Source organism: Mus caroli, unplaced genomic scaffold, assembly GCF_978045245.1.
Source record: "Mus caroli unplaced genomic scaffold, Mus_caroli_1 scaffold_3, whole genome shotgun sequence".
Taxonomy (NCBI): Eukaryota; Metazoa; Chordata; class Mammalia; order Rodentia; family Muridae; genus Mus; species Mus caroli.
The window spans coordinates 24,888,739-24,906,618 of NW_028227258.1; the positions used below are offsets into that span (position 1 = coordinate 24,888,739).

General features: G+C 40.6%; 1 protein-coding gene across 1 annotated transcript in view; it reads right to left on the minus strand.

Annotated features, from left to right (window-relative positions):
- Cenpe (centromere protein E) overlaps positions 1–17,880 on the minus strand; it is a 62,410-nt gene that overhangs the window by 39,385 nt on the left and 5,145 nt on the right. Inside the window, exons 6-16 of the mRNA XM_021158316.2 lie at positions 17,485–17,566; positions 17,259–17,326; positions 17,111–17,176; positions 13,182–13,233; positions 11,251–11,338; positions 10,276–10,405; positions 8,519–8,638; positions 4,653–4,811; positions 3,383–3,539; positions 2,132–2,220; positions 562–729 (exon numbers count right to left, since the gene is read on the minus strand). Of these exons, the coding sequence (XP_021013975.1) occupies positions 562–729; positions 2,132–2,220; positions 3,383–3,539; positions 4,653–4,811; positions 8,519–8,638; positions 10,276–10,405; positions 11,251–11,338; positions 13,182–13,233; positions 17,111–17,176; positions 17,259–17,326; positions 17,485–17,566 (1,179 nt within the window). The remainder of the gene's footprint in view (positions 1–561; positions 730–2,131; positions 2,221–3,382; positions 3,540–4,652; positions 4,812–8,518; positions 8,639–10,275; positions 10,406–11,250; positions 11,339–13,181; positions 13,234–17,110; positions 17,177–17,258; positions 17,327–17,484; positions 17,567–17,880) is intronic.

A 17,880-nucleotide genomic window follows, 5' to 3' on the forward strand; every position in this document is an offset into this window, starting at 1 on the left:
AACAAAAGAAAAAAGAGAGAAGGAAAACCAGAGAAAGCACTCTTTACTGCTTTAGGACACCCAGCATAAAGGGATCGGGAATTACCTGTTCAAACTACTGTCACAGGGCACCCCTGAATCTAAAACTACTGTCACAGGGCACCCCTGAATCTAAAACTCCAGGAAGTCGGGACTGGAGAGTTGGCTCAGCAGTCAGGAGGATTCGCTCTCCTTCCAGAGAACCTAAGTTTGGTTCCCTGCATCCCCCATTGTCACTTGGAACTGCAGCTCTACTAGATCTGATGCTTCTGAGCAGCCGCACTCATATACTAACATGATAGTAAAACAACCCAAAAAGTACCATCTAGACAAAGCCAAACCCACAAAGACAAGTTACAAGTGCAACAGAAAACAAATCTGGCTATTTTACAAAGAATTTAAATTAACTTACTTCTTGTTCAAATTCTCTAAGTTGTATAGGCACATGAAAACCAGCAATACCTAAATCTTAGAAATCAATGTCTTATGAGAATGATACTTTTGACAAACATGTTTTAAATTCAGTATTTCTATTTCTCTTACCTCTTGATCTCTTTCTTCTTTTTGTTCTAGAAGCTCAAATTCCTCTAACTCATTTTTTTCTTTTAATTTCAATTTTAAGTCTTCATTTTCTCTTCTTAGCTGTTCATAGTCTAATACCAGATCATTATATTGAGCATTAAGTGAGTTCAACTCACTTTCTACATTTTCCTATTAGAAACAGAAACAAATTTCCAGTCAGAAAAAATGCAGATATATTTTTTAATTGCTTACTTAACTAAAATGTAGACTAACTGAAAATCAACTCAACTTTGACCCAGTTGATATAAGCCATTATCTTCTTTAACATCTGTGAAATCTCCCTAACTTGAAACAGGTAGATTAACTGAAGATCATTAAGTAATAAATCTGCCTGTGAGAGACAGGGAAAGGCCAATTAGCTGTGAAAACAGGAATGACGGAAAAGTCCACCTGATCGTCACAGTAACCCTTCACTTGCCTGCTTGTCTGACTTGTTTCTGAGAGGGCTGGAAAGAAACAGAAATGTCATGGACTAACTTCTAAGGTTGTAATGGTTACCATGTTTAACCATGCTATCCCTAGGGAACGGAAGCTCATTTCTATTTTCTATGCTACTTTGATAAAAACTATAACAGAGGGGGAAAACAACTTAATATAGGATTTTTAGTACTTTGTTATTTTTCTTGAGTCACTTTTTAAGTTTTTAGTTTAACGGTGTCTGAGTACTTTGTCAGCACATACGTAAGCACACACTGCATGTGCCTGTGGAGGTCAGAGATGGAGTTGGTTGCCCTGGAACTGAGCCTGGGTCCTCTGCAAGCACAGTCAGTGCTCTAGCTGCTGAGTTGTCTCTCCAAACCCTCTTATCTATTGTTTAAAGTAACAAACCCTAGAATGTGTGAGGAATGCAGACGCCCTGCTGTGGTTGCCAGAACTCCAGGAAGCACTGGTGATGCATCCAAAATAAAAGCAAAAACCTCTTTTCTGCACACATTTAGACAACTTTACTGTACACCTGAGACTCTTGTCACTTTTAAATCAGTCTTACTCTCAAGAAATTTCTCAAAATATATAACTTAAAACTATTTACAGATCCTAAGATTTGACAGTAAGAGTCATAAGCAGGTTGCCACCGATTAGCCCACACCTGCTTTCCACAATGCTAAGTCTAGCTCTAGATATCACACAGCTGTCAATCAGATATAAAAGGAGAACTGTCTTCCCTAGGATTAAATTTGTCTCTGATATTGAGTCAGGCAGGGTGACCTGTTAACAATGATATAGTTGTTAGCACATCTAGCAAGAGATCTACATGCAGCGGCTGAAGAGATGGCTCAGTAAGACTACATGCCACTTTTCCAGTGACTCCGGGTTCTGTTCCCAACACTCAAAAGGCAGCTTAAAACCATCTATAATTCTGGTTCCAGAGGATGTGAGGTCCTCTGCTGAGTCTGCAGGCACCAGATGTGCTGTGGTACACATAAACACAGAGGCAAAACATGCACACATGTAAAGTTCTTAAAAAAGAAAAGAAAAAAGCCCCAAATAACACAAGCCTAAGGGCAGACGCTCTATGGACTGTTAACGTTACCTCGCTTAGGAGTGTTGTTGCCGAGCTCCACTCTACCTCAGCCAACGACTCAAGAGTGTTATTCAACATTTCAAACTCGGAAGAGGCTGCTGTAAGTAGAAAAGATGAACGTCATCACTAGATTTACTATAAGTTTTGCTTAAAATAAAAATGAGATTAATAAAGAATTCTGACCAGATGTAAACTCATATTAACATACTCAGGTATGAATGCCAAGAACATGTCAACAACAGATGTGACCATGGGTCTTATTATTATTGTATGAATTAAGAAAGTTAGCTGGAGTCTCGTATGAGGCTATGCCAGTGCCTGGCAAATACAGAAGTGGATGCTCACAGTCATCTATAAGACGGAACACAGGGCCCCCAATGGAGAAGCTAGAGAAAGCACCCAAGGAGCTGAAGGGGTCTGCAACCCTATAGGTGGAACAACAATATGAACTAACCAGTACCCCCAGAGCTCATATCTCTAGCTGCATTTGTAGCAGAAGAAGGCCATCACAGGAAAAAGAGGCCCCTTGGTGTTGCAAACTTTATATGTCCCAGTACAAGGGAATGCCAGGGCCAAGAAGCAGGAGTGGGTGGGTAGGGGAGCAGAGCGGAGGGAGGGTATAGGGAACTTTCGGGATAGCATTTGAAATGTATATAAAGAAAATATCTAATAAAAAAAAATATATATATATAAAAGAGAGTTAGCTGGAATTTGTGATAAAGATCTTTGAAACAATATAGATAAAAATGACAAATTCTACATCTGAGATTTGACCATTATTGGTACATTTAAAATGTCCCTGAAGATGACTACAATGCTGGAGATATAATTTTGAAACACTGTCCTATGTATCTGATATAAATAACAGTCTGAAAACTAGAATAAGCTTAGCTGGATGTTACACAAACACTGGACCATTTTAACTGAACATAAGAGCAAAAATCACCCCAAACTCCTGACTTGTATGTTTAAACTACAGCCTATTATTTTGCTTTTAACAGGGTCTTACTGTAACTCAGGCTAGCTCTGAATTCCTGGCAGTCCTGCCTTCGTCTCGAAGTGGTGTTATAAACTGAAGGTACTACACTTGACTGACAACGCATCATTCTTAAGAGATTTGGAATTAACAGAAGCTTATGAATGCTCACCACTGTAGCCACATCTGACATGCATGCTTTACTGAACCACGTGTCTATTAGTGCCCTTAGGGTCTATTAACAGAAATATGATGTCACGTGGCTCCTCTTACACAGTACTCACCACTCTCTCCCAACCTCATGATAGAATTTTCTCTCAAAGAAGTCACAGAAGTTTTACGTTTTCTTGTTGTTATGCTTGTCGGGACTTTAAATTCCTTTTCATAGTTTGAATCCTTCATTTTGCCATAGCACCAAGTAACTCTTCGTTTCCTTTTAATCTTAAAAAACAAAAAATAACTAAAGAAATCAAAATTATTTCAAACAGACCTAAAGTCAGACAAAATAAAACAAGGAAACTAGTTCTTATTTTTTATATTTTTACTTATTTTAAACACCATGATAGAAATAAAAGTCAGGTTTATTTGAGGATTCCAAGAGAACACATTGAACTCAGTCACAGAGCTCACACTTACACTGTACAGACCACCCTGGGTTAAATTCCAGGAAGCTAAACAAGAAAGAAATTTAAGCGAGTTTGTCAATTATAGGATTAAGTACTGATTCTAAAATTAAGTTCATCTCTTTCCTCCTACCCAGACTGTGCCCCTCTGTTATATCCAAAAGTTCACCCTGACTCTGTAAAGCAGTTTTCGCCCTTACCACATAACCTAAGATTGCTCTTGCAAACAAGTCACTGCTGCACTGTTTCCACTGCCAAGGAACAACCCCAAACATTTAAGTCCTGCTTAGTTTCTCTCTCAATTATTTCTCTAATTTTCCAGTTTACTGCCCTTCCAGAGTCCTAGTTCTCAGAGGTTGTCAGCTTATCTGATAGATACAGACAGTAGCTACGCCTTTCTAAACTGCAATTTTGATGTCACCTATAAGGCTCTGTTGTCCTTAACACATTGCCACATTCAAATTCCTCAACGTGCTTTGCTATGCCCTGGCCACTGTGCATTAATTAAGGTCCAAGTACGTCTATCCTGTAATTGCAGCCCTCTAAGCTTTTGGTCATGTGTACTTTCTCTTCAAGCATCTTCTATTGAGCGGTTCCCTATTCATCTCTTGCTATTCAATAGCTCTTCAATGTCTACAGATCTTCTAACCTAGTGACTCACACTAGAGATTTTAGTTTATAAGTCATCTTACAAATGTTATTAGCCTTTTCTAAGAATTTTAGTTCAGACAGTCTTTACCGACAGCCTAGAGAGTTGGAGAGTGGTAATTGTAACTCACTTCTCAGGTAGGGATGATAGACTGCAAATACACAGAATGCTCGAGGTTTTCTCAAGATCCCACAGCAATGGAGAAAAAGTACTAAACCTTAAGCAGACAGAAAGGGCCTGTTGTTTTCTATTCCCATATGCAAACTGCCATCTTGCACATACCTCTAGCTCCTGCTGCAATGCAATAGAAGATGACGTCACCAGCATCCGCTTCAGGTTATTAATTTTCTCATCCTGAACTTTCTGAAGCAAGTCTTTTTCATCCAGAAGCTGGGCCAGTTGATCCTTTTCCATTTCCTGTGCCCGAGTCTTTGTATTTACCTAAGAAATATTGGGTTATATTAACCATAAATGCAGCAAACTTGAGTCCTTGAAAGTAGCTTCAACAACAGAAAATTACATTTGTATGTAAGTATGAGAACTTTAATTTTATTAAAATATATTTAGCAAAGTATAAATAAATATACATATAAATTTATATAAAAAATTACATTACCATGCAGTTGTTTTTATCACAATTTCTCTGTGGTACAGCTTTAGGTCAGGCGTGGTAATTCCACCAGAAGTACTTTTATCCTTGAGAAGAGTTTTTGCTATCCTAGGTTTTTTGTTATTCCAGATGAATTTGGAGATTGCCCTTTCCAATTTGTTGAAGAAATGAGTTGGAATTTTGATGGGGATTGCATTGAATCTGTAGATTGCTTTTGGCAAGATAGCCATTTTTACTATATTGATTCTGCTAATCTATGAGCATGGGAGATCTTTCCATCTTCTGAGATCTTCTTTAATTTCTTTCTTCAGGGATTTGAAGTTCTTGTCACACAGATCTTTCACTTCCTTAGTTAGAGTCACGCCAAGGTATTTTATATTATTTGTGACTATTGAGAAGGGTGTTATTTCCCTAATTTCTTTCTCAGTCTGTTTATCCTTTTTGTAGAGAAAGGCCATTGACTTGTTTGAGTTAATATTATATCCAGATACTTCATTGAAGCTGTTTATCAGGTTTAGGAGTTCTCTGGTGGAATTTTTAGGGTCACTTATATATGCTATCATATCATCTACAAAAAGTGATATTTTGACTTCTTCCTTTCCAATTTGTATCCCCTTGATCTCCTTTTGTTGTCGAATTGCTCTGGCTAGGACTTTTAGTACAATGTTGAATAGACAGCGAGAAAGTGTGCAGCCTAGTATAGCGACAGACAAGTAGACCAATGGAATAGAATTGAAGACCCAGAAATGAACCCACACACCTATGGTCACTTGATCTTCGACAAGGGAGCTAAAACCATCCGGTGGAAGAAAGACAGCATTTTCAACAAATGGTGCTGGCACAACTGGCGGTTATCATGTAGAAGAATGAGAATTGACCCATTCCTATCTCCTTGTACTAAGGTCAAATCTAAGTGGATTAAGGAACTCCACATAAAACCAGAGACACTGAAACTTATAGAGGAGAAAGTGGGGAAAAGCCTCGATGATATGGGCACAGGGGAAAAATTTCTGAATAGAATAGCAATGGCTTGTGCTGTAAGATTGAGAATTGACAAATGGGACCTCATAAAATTGCAAAGCTTCTGCAAGGCAAAAGACACAGTCAATAAGACAAAAAGGCCACCAACAGATTGGGAAAGGATCTTTACCTATCCTAAATTAGATAGGGGAATAATATCCAATATATATAAAGAGCTCAAGAAGCTGGACTCCAGAAATTCAAATAACCCCATTAAAAAATGGGGCTCAGAGCTAAACAAAGAATTCTCCCCTGAGAAATACCGAATGGTTGAGAAGCACCTGAAAAAATGTTCAGCATCCTTAATCATCAGGGAAATGCAAATCAAAACAACCCTGAGATTCCACCTCACACCAGTCAGAATGGCTAAGATCAAAAATTCAGGTAACAGCAGATGCTGGCGAGGATGTGAAGAAAGAGGAACACTCCTCCATTGTTGGTGGGATTGCAAGCTTGTACAACCATTCTGGAAATCAGTCTGGCGGTTCCTAAGAATATTGGACATAGTACTATTGGAGGATCCTGCAATGCCTCTCCTGGGCATATATCCAGAAGATGTTCCAACCGGTAAGAAGGACACATGCTCCACTATGTTCATAGCAGCCTTATTATAATAGCCAGAAGCTGGAAAGAACCCAGATGCCCCTCAACAGAGGAATGGATACAGAAAATGTGGTACATTTTACACAATGGAATACTACTCAGCTATTAAAAAGAATTAATTTAATGAAATTCCTAGGCAAATGGATGGACCTGGAGGGCATCATCATGGAGTGAGGTAACCCAATCACAAAGGAACTCACACAATATATATTCACTGATAAGTGGATATTAGCCCAAAACTTAGGATACCCAAGATGTAAGATACAATTTGCTAAACGCATGAAACTCAAGAAGAACGAAGACCAAAGTGTGGACACTTTGCCCCTTCTTAGAATTGGGAACAAAACACCCATGGAAGGAGTTACAGAGACAAAGTTTGGAGCTGTGACGAAAGGACCGACCATGTAGAGACTGCCATATCTGGGGATCCATTCCATAATCAGCCTCCAAACACTGACACCATTGCATACACTAGCAAGATTTTGCTGAAAGGACCCTGATATAGCTGTCTCTTGTGAGACTATGCCAGGGCCTAGCAAACACAGAAGTGGATGCTCACAGTCAGCTTTTGGATGGATCACAGGGCCCCCAATGGAGGAGCTGGAGGGATCTGCAACCTTAAAGGTGGAACAACAATATGAACTAACCAGTACCTACCCCCCACCCCTGCCCACCTCCCCCCAGTTCATGTCTCTAGCTGTATACGTATCAGAAGATGGCCTGGTCGGCCATCATGGAAAGAGAGGCCCATTGTTTGTACAGACTTTATATGCCTCAGTACAGGGGAATGCCAGGGCCAAGAGGTGGAAGTGGGTGGGGGTTAGGGGGTGGAGTGGGTGTGGGAGGGTGTGGCGGACTTTTGGGATAGCATTGGAAATGTAAATGAAATAAATACACAATTAAAAAAATTACATTACTATATAATATTGTATACATAACTTTATTATAGACTAGATATTATCTACCTGCAAGACCCCAACACATAGTTACCAAAGCCAATAATTTCTCAAATTTAAGAGATAAAATACATACGTTTCTTCTCATTATGCTACTGTGTGTCATGTGAGGGTAATGTTAATTTTATTAATTACCTATGAAGATATGAATAGGTAGGAGAATCATAGAAACTAAACTTTGAAACTGACTGTAAAAGAAGAGATGGTCTTGTTTCATTTGACATTTCAGCTCATTAAAAAATATTAGTAAAGTGAAAGGTTTTATGAGCTGTGGGAATGTGATGGTTATGCCTGAGGTGGAAGGCAGGTTGATCAGTCTACGTTTAGAGGGCTACGCCTGCCCTCAGCGTCGGAGGCATTCAGGAGAGTGTCAAAATACACAGGTAGCTTTAGCTCACTGTACATTACACATATATAGACATACGGTCCCTTAACAGAGCTTAAGAATTTCGAGAAACCTAATAATTTTAAGAACCCACCCTCCTATTTATTTATTTAGAGCGGATGTCATCTCAGCTGGTCTAGAAATTGGTACACAGCAAAGGATAATCCTCAACTCCCTGATTTTTCTCCCTCCAACTTCCAGGCCCTAATGTTACAGACACCCACCACAGGCTTCCTCTGAGGTGCTGGGCACTGAGCTCAGGGCTTTGTATACACCAGGCAGTCACCCCATCAATTTAATGACATCTCCAACTGTCAGAAACAAGGTATTTTGTAGTGAATTTCTTTTGTTGTTGCTGGAGATGGACCCAGGGTCTTGTGCACGCAAGGTGACATTCTATCATCCTATTTCTAAAGCTAAAGTTTTATGAACTCAATTATTTTAAGTTAAAACCTGCTTGTTTTAAAATTAAGTTACAGAAATTCAGATATTTATAAATTTATAGTTTCTTAGGCAAATCTCCATTACCCTGTATTGGCTCTTAGTCCTTTACCAAAATAAAAACCATACGTACCTCCTCTAATTGTTTTCTAAGATCCGCTATTTCTCTTCTGTATCTTTTCAAGAGAGCTTCATCATTTGACACTTCATTAACGTAAGGAGTATTCTTCATATACTTAGCAGTGCTGGCAAACTGGGACAAAACATAAAAGTATAAGATGTTCAATGCTAAAATAATTCCTATTATTAATAATACTTGTTTCTTGCAACCAACTTTCATTGCAAAAAGACACAGCATACCTGGCTGAAAGGACACACCCTTTCTTTTACTCTAGTCTGTCTCTCTTTTGGTGGGGGTGGTGAAGTGTATATGTGATGTGTTCATGTGTGTAGGTACACATGTGTGCGTGCGTGTGTGTGTGTGTGTATAAAAGACAAGGGTTGCTCAGTATCTCCCTCCATTGCCTCACCTTCTTTACTGAGGCAAGGATTCTTTTTTTTTTCTCTCAGATTATTGAAAGTGAAAGCCATCATGTGCCAAATACTCAGGTTAAAATTAATTTCAAAATATATATAGGCATGTAATGAACTTAAAAACGAGAGACCTAGATGGGAAACTGCACTGAGCTACAAGTGACTGATGGAACTGAACTGAAAATCAAGGCCATCACCTATTACAAACTGTTTCCCCTCGGTGCCAACATTCAACTGACTCACAATTGTGTAGACCTTTACAGAGCAAGGATTCTTAGAGCCTGGAGCTTGCTCATCTGAGCGCAGGACTGCAGGAGAGAGCTTGCGTGCTGGGACTCTGAACTCTAGTCCTCACACTAGTGAAGGAAGTGCTTTGTCCTTTGAGCATCTCTTTAGCTCCAGGACATGATTCTTATTGGTCAATACACTAACTCAAGGTAGTCATGTTGGAAGCCAAGTCTCATCTACTTTATAAACTCTGTGCGGCTGGCAGCACCCTGACCCAGTTCTCATTGGTTATCATTTTTCCCTTTTCTAGGCAGAGGCTTGTTATATGTCTCAGATTTGCCCAAGCCTTGATAGGTAGATGAAGCTAGCCTCAAACTCAGGGGAATGATCTTGTTTGCTTCCCAATCCCTGGCTTAATTTATTTTCTATTTTACAAAGAGTGTTTTATGTTACTGAGGCTGGTCTCTCTGCTTTAGCGTCTTAAATACTGGGATTTGGGGCATGCGCCACCCAGCCCAGCTTTAAAGCATTAAAAAAGTTTTCCCACAGTGGGGAAACTCGGGGTCTGTGCATGCTATGTAGCATTCTACCAAACATTTCCCCAACCCTGCAACAGCTCAGTGAGGGCAGGAGCCAATCTTAGAGTGGACACTGACTCCCTCACCAAGAAAGCTGGTAGAGTAACTTGTTTGCTATTTTCTTTTTAAAATAGAAAATTCACGCCTTCAGTTCATATGCAGCCTTCAGTTAGTAGAAATTCACTAAATGTTTGGTTACACACACATTATATATTTTTAGATTCTTATTTGTGGCAGGTAACACTTTTTGTTGTTGTTGTTTATAAATCTGATAAAAAGCTTCTCATTACCATGTATCAACAGAAAAGACATGAGTTATTTAAAGAAAATATCAAGCAGTTCAGTTCAAAGTATTGGCTGTGCCCCAAACTAGAGATGGGATACAAATTACTGAAGCCTTGGAAAATTAAATTAAGAATGCTATTTATTAGGCTGTACATTAACTTTATTACAGATGTTACATCAATGGTAGAAAATGACCTGCCAGTGCGAGGGATGACCTTTTCTCCGTAAGGCTGCCCATCCCCACAGCACTGATATGAGAGCTCACCTGGAGCGTGGTCAGGGTTTCATCCAGTGATGCTGGGGTGATCGTGCAGATGATGCGCGTCTTGGCATTTCCTCCCAAGGAATTCTGAAGAATTCGTGTCAATTTGCTATCTCGGTAATTTATGAAACCCCTTAGTAAGAAACAAGTGTGGGAAGAAAAAGGTTGAGAATGTATGGAGAACATTCAGTCATAATTTTATAAATTAAATTATTTTTACAGGTTGTATAGGGCAGATCACACTGCTAACTAAAATACTTAAGGTAGGAAATAAACTCAAGTTAGATTTATATGCAGAAGAAACTATGCTCATAAACTGTGTATAACATATTCTAATAAAAGACAAAAGAAGAAAAGGGCTCTTTAGACTGGTGAGATGGCTCGGTGGCTAGAGGCACCCATGCTAAGGTCTGAAGCCTTGAGTCAGACCCTTGGGGCCTACAAGGTGACAGGAGAGAAGTGATTCCCAACAGCTGTCCTCTGATGACCAACTGTGTGTGCAAAATTAAAAAATAAAACATAACTGTAGGCCAAGGGCTCTCTAGGCAGACAGTTCAGAGTGGGACAGGGATGCAGACCGTGGTGAGCCTGAGGTGTGGGCAGAGGTCTTTGTTGCCTGGACTCTTTACTCATGCAGTGTGCACTACATCACCCGTGGAAGGGCCTTGGGAAAGATGGCTAGGGCAGCAGGCCAAATCAGCCAGGGTTCCCACATTCTTAGGAACATGCAGACATGTGAAGCTGTACAACTGAAACTATCCCAGCAATGACCTTGCACAGCACATGTGCACTAAAATGTCACTGCATTCTGTAAATATGCACAGTTACCACATTTCAAAGGAACACACATGCTTAAAAAATTTAGCTTACAGAAATCCAAAACCTTTTGAAAGTGTAGAAGAAATCAACACACTTGATTATGACTAAAATATTTTCAATCTAATAGAAAACCTTTAAGAAGTATATAATGAAACTTACCCGACCTGTCCATCACTGAGTTTCTTAATCACTTGTCCCAAAATAAACAAGTTCCGATTTATAAAACAGCCCTCCTTCAATCGCACACCTGAATCAAACATGCAAAAATTAACCTCCGTACTAGACAAAGCTGGATTGGGAGCTGTGAGGACTCAGATGCTACCATGGATGCTGAAGCCTACGCTGCGGGCTCCGCCTGAACTCACGTTTAACCTAAGCAATCCTCTCTCCCTAGGCTGCTTACATATCCAGTCAAGCAGAAATGTCATCAGCTGAGAGAAATCAACATCAAACAAGTGACTAAGAGGAGGAAAACCGGCCTGTTTCCCAAGGTCCTCTTCTAACTGCTCAGTTCAAATCTACTTTTTATAAACCTTTAAATAAAGGTAATCACAGACTTCCAACCGAATGCCAGGACTTTTTAACAGTTAAAGGAAAATGCAAACCTGGAAAAGGCACACGCCCACTTCCCCAGTTCAGACAGTTCTCCCCACTAGAAGCCTAGCACTCCCTTGCTTTGTCTTTCAGACTCAGTCACACCCATATAAACTCATCTTCCTTCCCCTTCCTATATGGTCTATTTATGTTTCTTTGTACTTTGCCTTTTCCCTTGAAAATGTAAAATTCCCTATCAGTAAAGGCTGGCCTTCTTCATTTTACATCATCTAACTCCAGGCGTGTTGACCCAGTTTCATGGGCCCACTGAAAGACACAGGTTTACAATGCACAGCTTCTACAAAACCACTGTGACAAATAACTAGAGGCCAATGTTATTTCTGCCACATTAGTTACCTGTGTGGTGTAAGCTAAGCTGTGCAGTATAGAGGCCCAGTTACTCCTTTCCATCAGGACTTACTGTTTGCCAGCCATTCTTTTCCACTTCTAGACTTGTGTAGTAGACAGTCAGCCTTGCCCACTGTGGACTGAACTTTAATCTGAAACACTCATTTTCCTCCCTTTCCTTGAGACAGTATCTCCTCCAACTGCAGCCCTCCCTGCTTAGCTTCCTGAGTGCTGGGGTTACAGGTGTGGACCTGGGCTGACCACCCACTCAGTATGACACAAGTCTAGTGACTGGAGCTCCACTCTACTAGACTGGGGGGGCCGAAGCTCCATCACTATCCTCAGATAGTCTTGCCTGCTTCCCACACACATTTCAAATCAATGTATCGAGTTTAAACACAAAAACGTACATTTGATTTAATTAGAAAGATTTTAAATCTAGAACACATATAAATGCCATTTTTACAGGTGTGCTTTTTCATTAAGTCTTTACACCTCTGAATTTCAAAAACTTTACATTAGTTTTATACACCCTTTGAGTATTTTCCTAGGTAACGCATTAAAACGGTCTAGTCTTTTTTCCACTAAAATATTCAATCTGGTTCTTGCTTATGAGAGTTATCATTAGCAGTTCATTTGAACCTTACGACCTTTTATTTGGACTTCCTTAGGTTTTATCCCTCATACAAGGAGAATGGGATGAACCAAATGGTTAACCATATCATGAAAATTTAGAACCCATCTAGTTACATCTGGCCTCATGTTGCAGCTCTTCCTGTGGACACAGCTGGGAGCTTGGCAGTTCAGACACTAACTCGAGTCTTCTGGGAATGGCGTTCATTATTGTTCTTCGTCTTCTTGGGAAGGGAAGCCCTCTGAAGTATGGTGTCAAGGTAAATAGCAAAGTGCAGACTCAGTCTGTTAGTCCTAGAAGGCTGCCTCCCACACCCTTTCCTAATTTTCTAACTAAGTAAGCTTAGATGGTTCTCACAGTACATCCTTGGGCTTCCCAGCTACAAAGCACTATCAACTAAGTTGGTGCTGTAGGTCAAAGTAATGAAGTTTGATTTTTATAATAAAGACTTTCATACGGCAATCATTACATTATCAGAACTTTTAGCAGAAGTAGTCAGATATTAAGTTATTACCTTCAGCTCCTGTTTGAGCAGCTCTTTCACTGCCTGCAAGATCAACCAAATTCTGTAGGACAGATGAAAATAGCTTAGGAGGTGTAACTACAAAGAATAAATTCTAATGCAGTAAAGGAATACTTTAAAGACATGCTATACTGGAATGTCCCTCTGAATCCTCATTCCCAGCCTACTCTGTTTATGCCTCTCCTTTTTTCACTGAGCCACACTGGCCTCCACACCTTGCTCCTTCTTTCTTTATAAACACGCTGTGTGATGGAGGGATGTCCTATCATCCAAATCTTTACCAAGGAGAACGGGATCTTTGCAACCTGGCCTCTGCTGTAGTTTTTGTTGTTCCTTTTACTTCTACTGTTTTAGTCCATCCTTATTCAGTATTCAAGAACCAAGGGGGACACTAAACACTCTTCTCAATGGAGCCTTGCCATCTTAACCCATCTTCTCGCACACCTAAGATGACTAAGTCCTTAACTGCATGTGCAAGCTGGTCGGAGGTCAGGCTTCTTATAGTACTCACTTTGCTGGGTTATGTGTGTACCATACTGCACTCTAGCATGGTTAAAGCATTGGTCTCTATTTAATTTTATAAGTGACACTGAAAAACAGGTTATCTGTTACACTCTGGGCAGTGTATGAGGTGTGGGAACAACAGCAGAGAGCCATGCAAATGCTCTGCTCTCACAGACCTTACATTCTACAGAGAAGATATTTGAGAAGAGGGAAGGGATATATAAATAGATGAGAATATTCAAAGAGGCAGCTGGCAAAGGGCAAAGAGGGACACAATATGTTTTCTGGAATAGGGGACAGGGAAGGCATGAGACTAGGCCATGTGAACGACAAAGAGGGAGTCAGATGAAGACTGCAACAGCAACAGCACTGTATATACAGAAAGGTCAGCATGCTGGTTCCCAGCGCAGACCCCCGTAGGGTATTTGCTACCAACCCAGAAAGGATCTAGCTGCTCATCTGTAATCCCAGAGCCTGGGAAGTAAAGGGAGGGGTGCTATGAGTTGCGAGCCAGCCTTGCTTCCCGAGTGAGTTCCAGGCTAGCCCAGACTATGCAGAGTTCTAGGCCACCCTGTCCTAGTAAGCCAAAGCAAACATCCACCAAAACCAAGAAAGGACACTGCGGCACCAGTGGTGAATGGATGGCTGTAGGCAGGGGCCAGGGTGTACAGTGTCTTGTAAGCAAGACTGAGAACATGCCAGTTCCTAAATGAAAGGGAAGCTACTAGAGAGATTTATGCACGAGAGTAATAGAGAGTGATTCAACTTCCTACAGGCACATGTGTGGCCTGAGTGCAGAGTGGCCGAGGAGTCAAGAGCTGTGCTGATGCCCAGGCAGAATGCAGGTGTAGGGATGCAGAAATGAAGGGCGCAGCCTAGGTCAGCACAGCACAAGTACAATGACCCGAGACGCAGTAGCAGAGGAGAGGCATCTTCTGTGTGAGTCCAGCACCACGCTCATGCTATAGACATTTTCCTAAATGCCCTAAAACAGAAGAGAGGCTTCCTTTCTCGGTGGAGATTTTCATGGGTTTACAGGGAGTTACGGCGTATACTCTTGTTCTATGGTCTAAGCCCAATACTCTTTCTAATGTCCCTTTCACAGTGCCTACTACAGACAGAGTATTTACGGAGAGCACACAGCTCAGTGCACACGGAGGCAGTGTAGCGACGAGTAGAGTGAAAATGAGTGTTTGTCTCCAGGCATTTTGAGACTGGAGATGGTAGGGCTTTGGAAGGAAGTTAAGGGACATCAGCTGGGAGTGGCCAGCGCTTGCCCAATGAAATGACCCAACACAATAGTATTTAGTACTCTTTTTTTTTTTTTAAAGATTGTATGTATGTATGTATGTATATGAATACACTGTAGCTGTCTTCAGATACCTCAGAAGAGGGCATCAGATCCCATTACAGGTGGTCCTGAGTCACCATGTGGTTGCTGGGAATTGAACTCAGGACCTCTGGAAGACCACTCAGTGCTCTTAACTGCTGAGCCATCTCTGCAGCCCAGTATTTAGTATTCTTACAAATCTGTATGATGCACTGAAGAAAGGAAGACTGGAGCCATGTAGGCCACATGCTAGACCACTGTAGTGACTCAAGAGACATAGTAATTTAGAGTACAATGTATACAGAACTATACCAAGATGGAATCAACTAGGAAATGGGACAACTTCAGAAAGAGTTCGCCAAGACTTAGGTTTCCTGCCTTTGTGTAGAAAGTTGGTTTTTTTTTTTTTCTGGAAAAAAAAAAAAACAACTCTAAGAAGCACAGTAAACTGTGGAAGGAAGGACTGGTTTTGGATACACTGAGATTTCAGATACAGGTAGTGTACACTAACATAGAAATCTTGAGGGAGACATGGATTAGAACTCAGAAACCTTTACTAAAGTAAAGCTTTGCTGTTCATCAATACAGACGAACCTGGAAAGCTACAGAACTCTCTCAATTTCGACAGCTGGGTAAGAGAAGACAATACAGACAATATACACAATGCAGAGCTGTTGAAGCTGTAGAGGGACATTCCCCCAGGCCATGAGACAATCAGAAAGCAGCTATCCACAGAGCCAGAAGATAGCTCCAAAAAGAAACACTTCTTTCCTACCGAGTTTCACAGGAGGCAGACAGACAGGCTGGATCCTAAGACACACGCACATGGCAAGTCAGCCAGGAACAAACAAAGTAAGCAGGCTAAGAGTATTAGGAGGACAACCCTATAGGAAGACCAGCAGTCTCAACTGACCTAGACCCCCAGGATCTCTCAGACCCTGAGCCACCAACTAGGCAGCATACACCAAGCATACACCAGATGATACGAGGCCCTGACACATAAACAGCAGAGGACTCAGAGAAGATGCACCTGACCCTTGAGAGACTTGAGGCCCCAGGGAGTGGGAAGGCCTGGCGGGGTAGGTGGGGTGGGTACATCCTTGGAGATGGGAGGGGCAGGGAAATGGGATGAGAAACTGTCAGGTCAGACCAGGAGGGGGATAATGACTAGACTGTAAGAAAAGATTAAAGATAATTAAAAAAAAATATTCATAAAAAAAAAAGAGTTATTTCAACTAAGAAATGTTGATATCACAAGTCAGACTTGGAAAAGACACGGGCTAGGTAGAGGTTCTGTTAGTAAAGTGAAGTTAGGACTCCATGTTAGCACCTGCTTTCTCAGAGCTTGGCAGTACCTACAATCTCAACACTTGGGAGGCTGAGGCAGACAAATTATGACTTTAAAGCACTCCTGGGCTACATGGTGATCCCTGATAAAGAAGGAGGTTAATGGAGGTTTACTCATGCGGCAGGCAAAAAGCAATGTTTGCATATTGCTCATATTCAGTGACTGTGTAATAAGCAGAGGCTGTGCAATGTGTTTTTAAACAACGAACATTATATCTTTTCTGTTTAAGAGATTCATGGTCTAAAATACTGCTCATGGGCTGGAAGTTGGGGGTGGCATTCAGTGGTAGAACATTGCCTAGCATGTAGAAGGTCCCAAGGCTGACCATTAGATAGTAAAACAAAGTCCCCATCATTTATCAACATGCTTTCTCCCTGTTGCAAACAAATAATATTTTTCCACCTAGTTTTTTTGTTATTTTATCAGACAATTCTATATTACTCTGACTAGGATTTAAGAAACATCCAAATTCTAAAATTCAGCTCTCAGGAAAGAGAAACAAAGCTCTGACTTTGTGGGTGGCTGGAAGGAGACTTAGTGAAATCCTGTAGCTATCACGTTCAGAAATAAAGTCGCTCTAACCCTTAGCCTGAGGCTGGCCTATGACCACTCGCTGCCAACTACTGACCCTCCCTCTCTTCCTACTTAGTGAACTGTTCTTAGTAAAGCAATCATTTAATAGACAACCCATCTTTTTGGGCCCACACAGAAAGTTATGATTTCTAAACAAACACTCACCAGATGAGACACTTTGACGGAGCCATCGCAGTTAGAAGGCTCAGCCTTTTCTCTACTTTCCAGAATCTAGACAGAAAAGCCAATTTGTCAAAAATGGGCAAATTCTTCTTTGGAACGACCAAATACAGGGAGAAACAGAATTACCTACCATCCTAAAAATCGTATGAGAACGACTGCTTCTTTGATTCATTTTGGTTATTCCATAATGTCTGTTTTCTGTAAAAACGAGTTATATCAATTGCATTCATTTAAAATCCAAGACAAACCATGAGGTTTACTTTAGCTCAAGTCTAACTTGAAGACTATCTTATTTTAGTTCAATAAAAATGTGACTTTATAGTTTTGGTATGACTTTAAAAATTCAGCAGTCTTACTTTCTCCTGTTGCGAGCCATTTCAAAGCCATTTCTGCTGTATAAACCACTTCTTCTGTGAGATCAGAAACATATACAGTCCTCTGAAAACAGTATAATCATAAAAAGATTAGAGAAAGAAAGTTTACTTCCAAAGTTCACAATCCACTGTAGAATCTGGCAAAGTGAGAAACTGGAACCATTACTCTGTAGAAACAGCAGCTTATTCACCACTTCCTGTGTACATTGGACACAACATTATTTTCTCTTTATACACTTCATCATTTAAAAACCCTTGCAAATAAATATAAACATTACACACCAAAATTAATCAGGCCCCAAATCTGTGAACTTTCATACACTTAGAACAGGCATTTGGATCAGAATCTTTTTAGTTTATACTTTCTGTATCAAACAC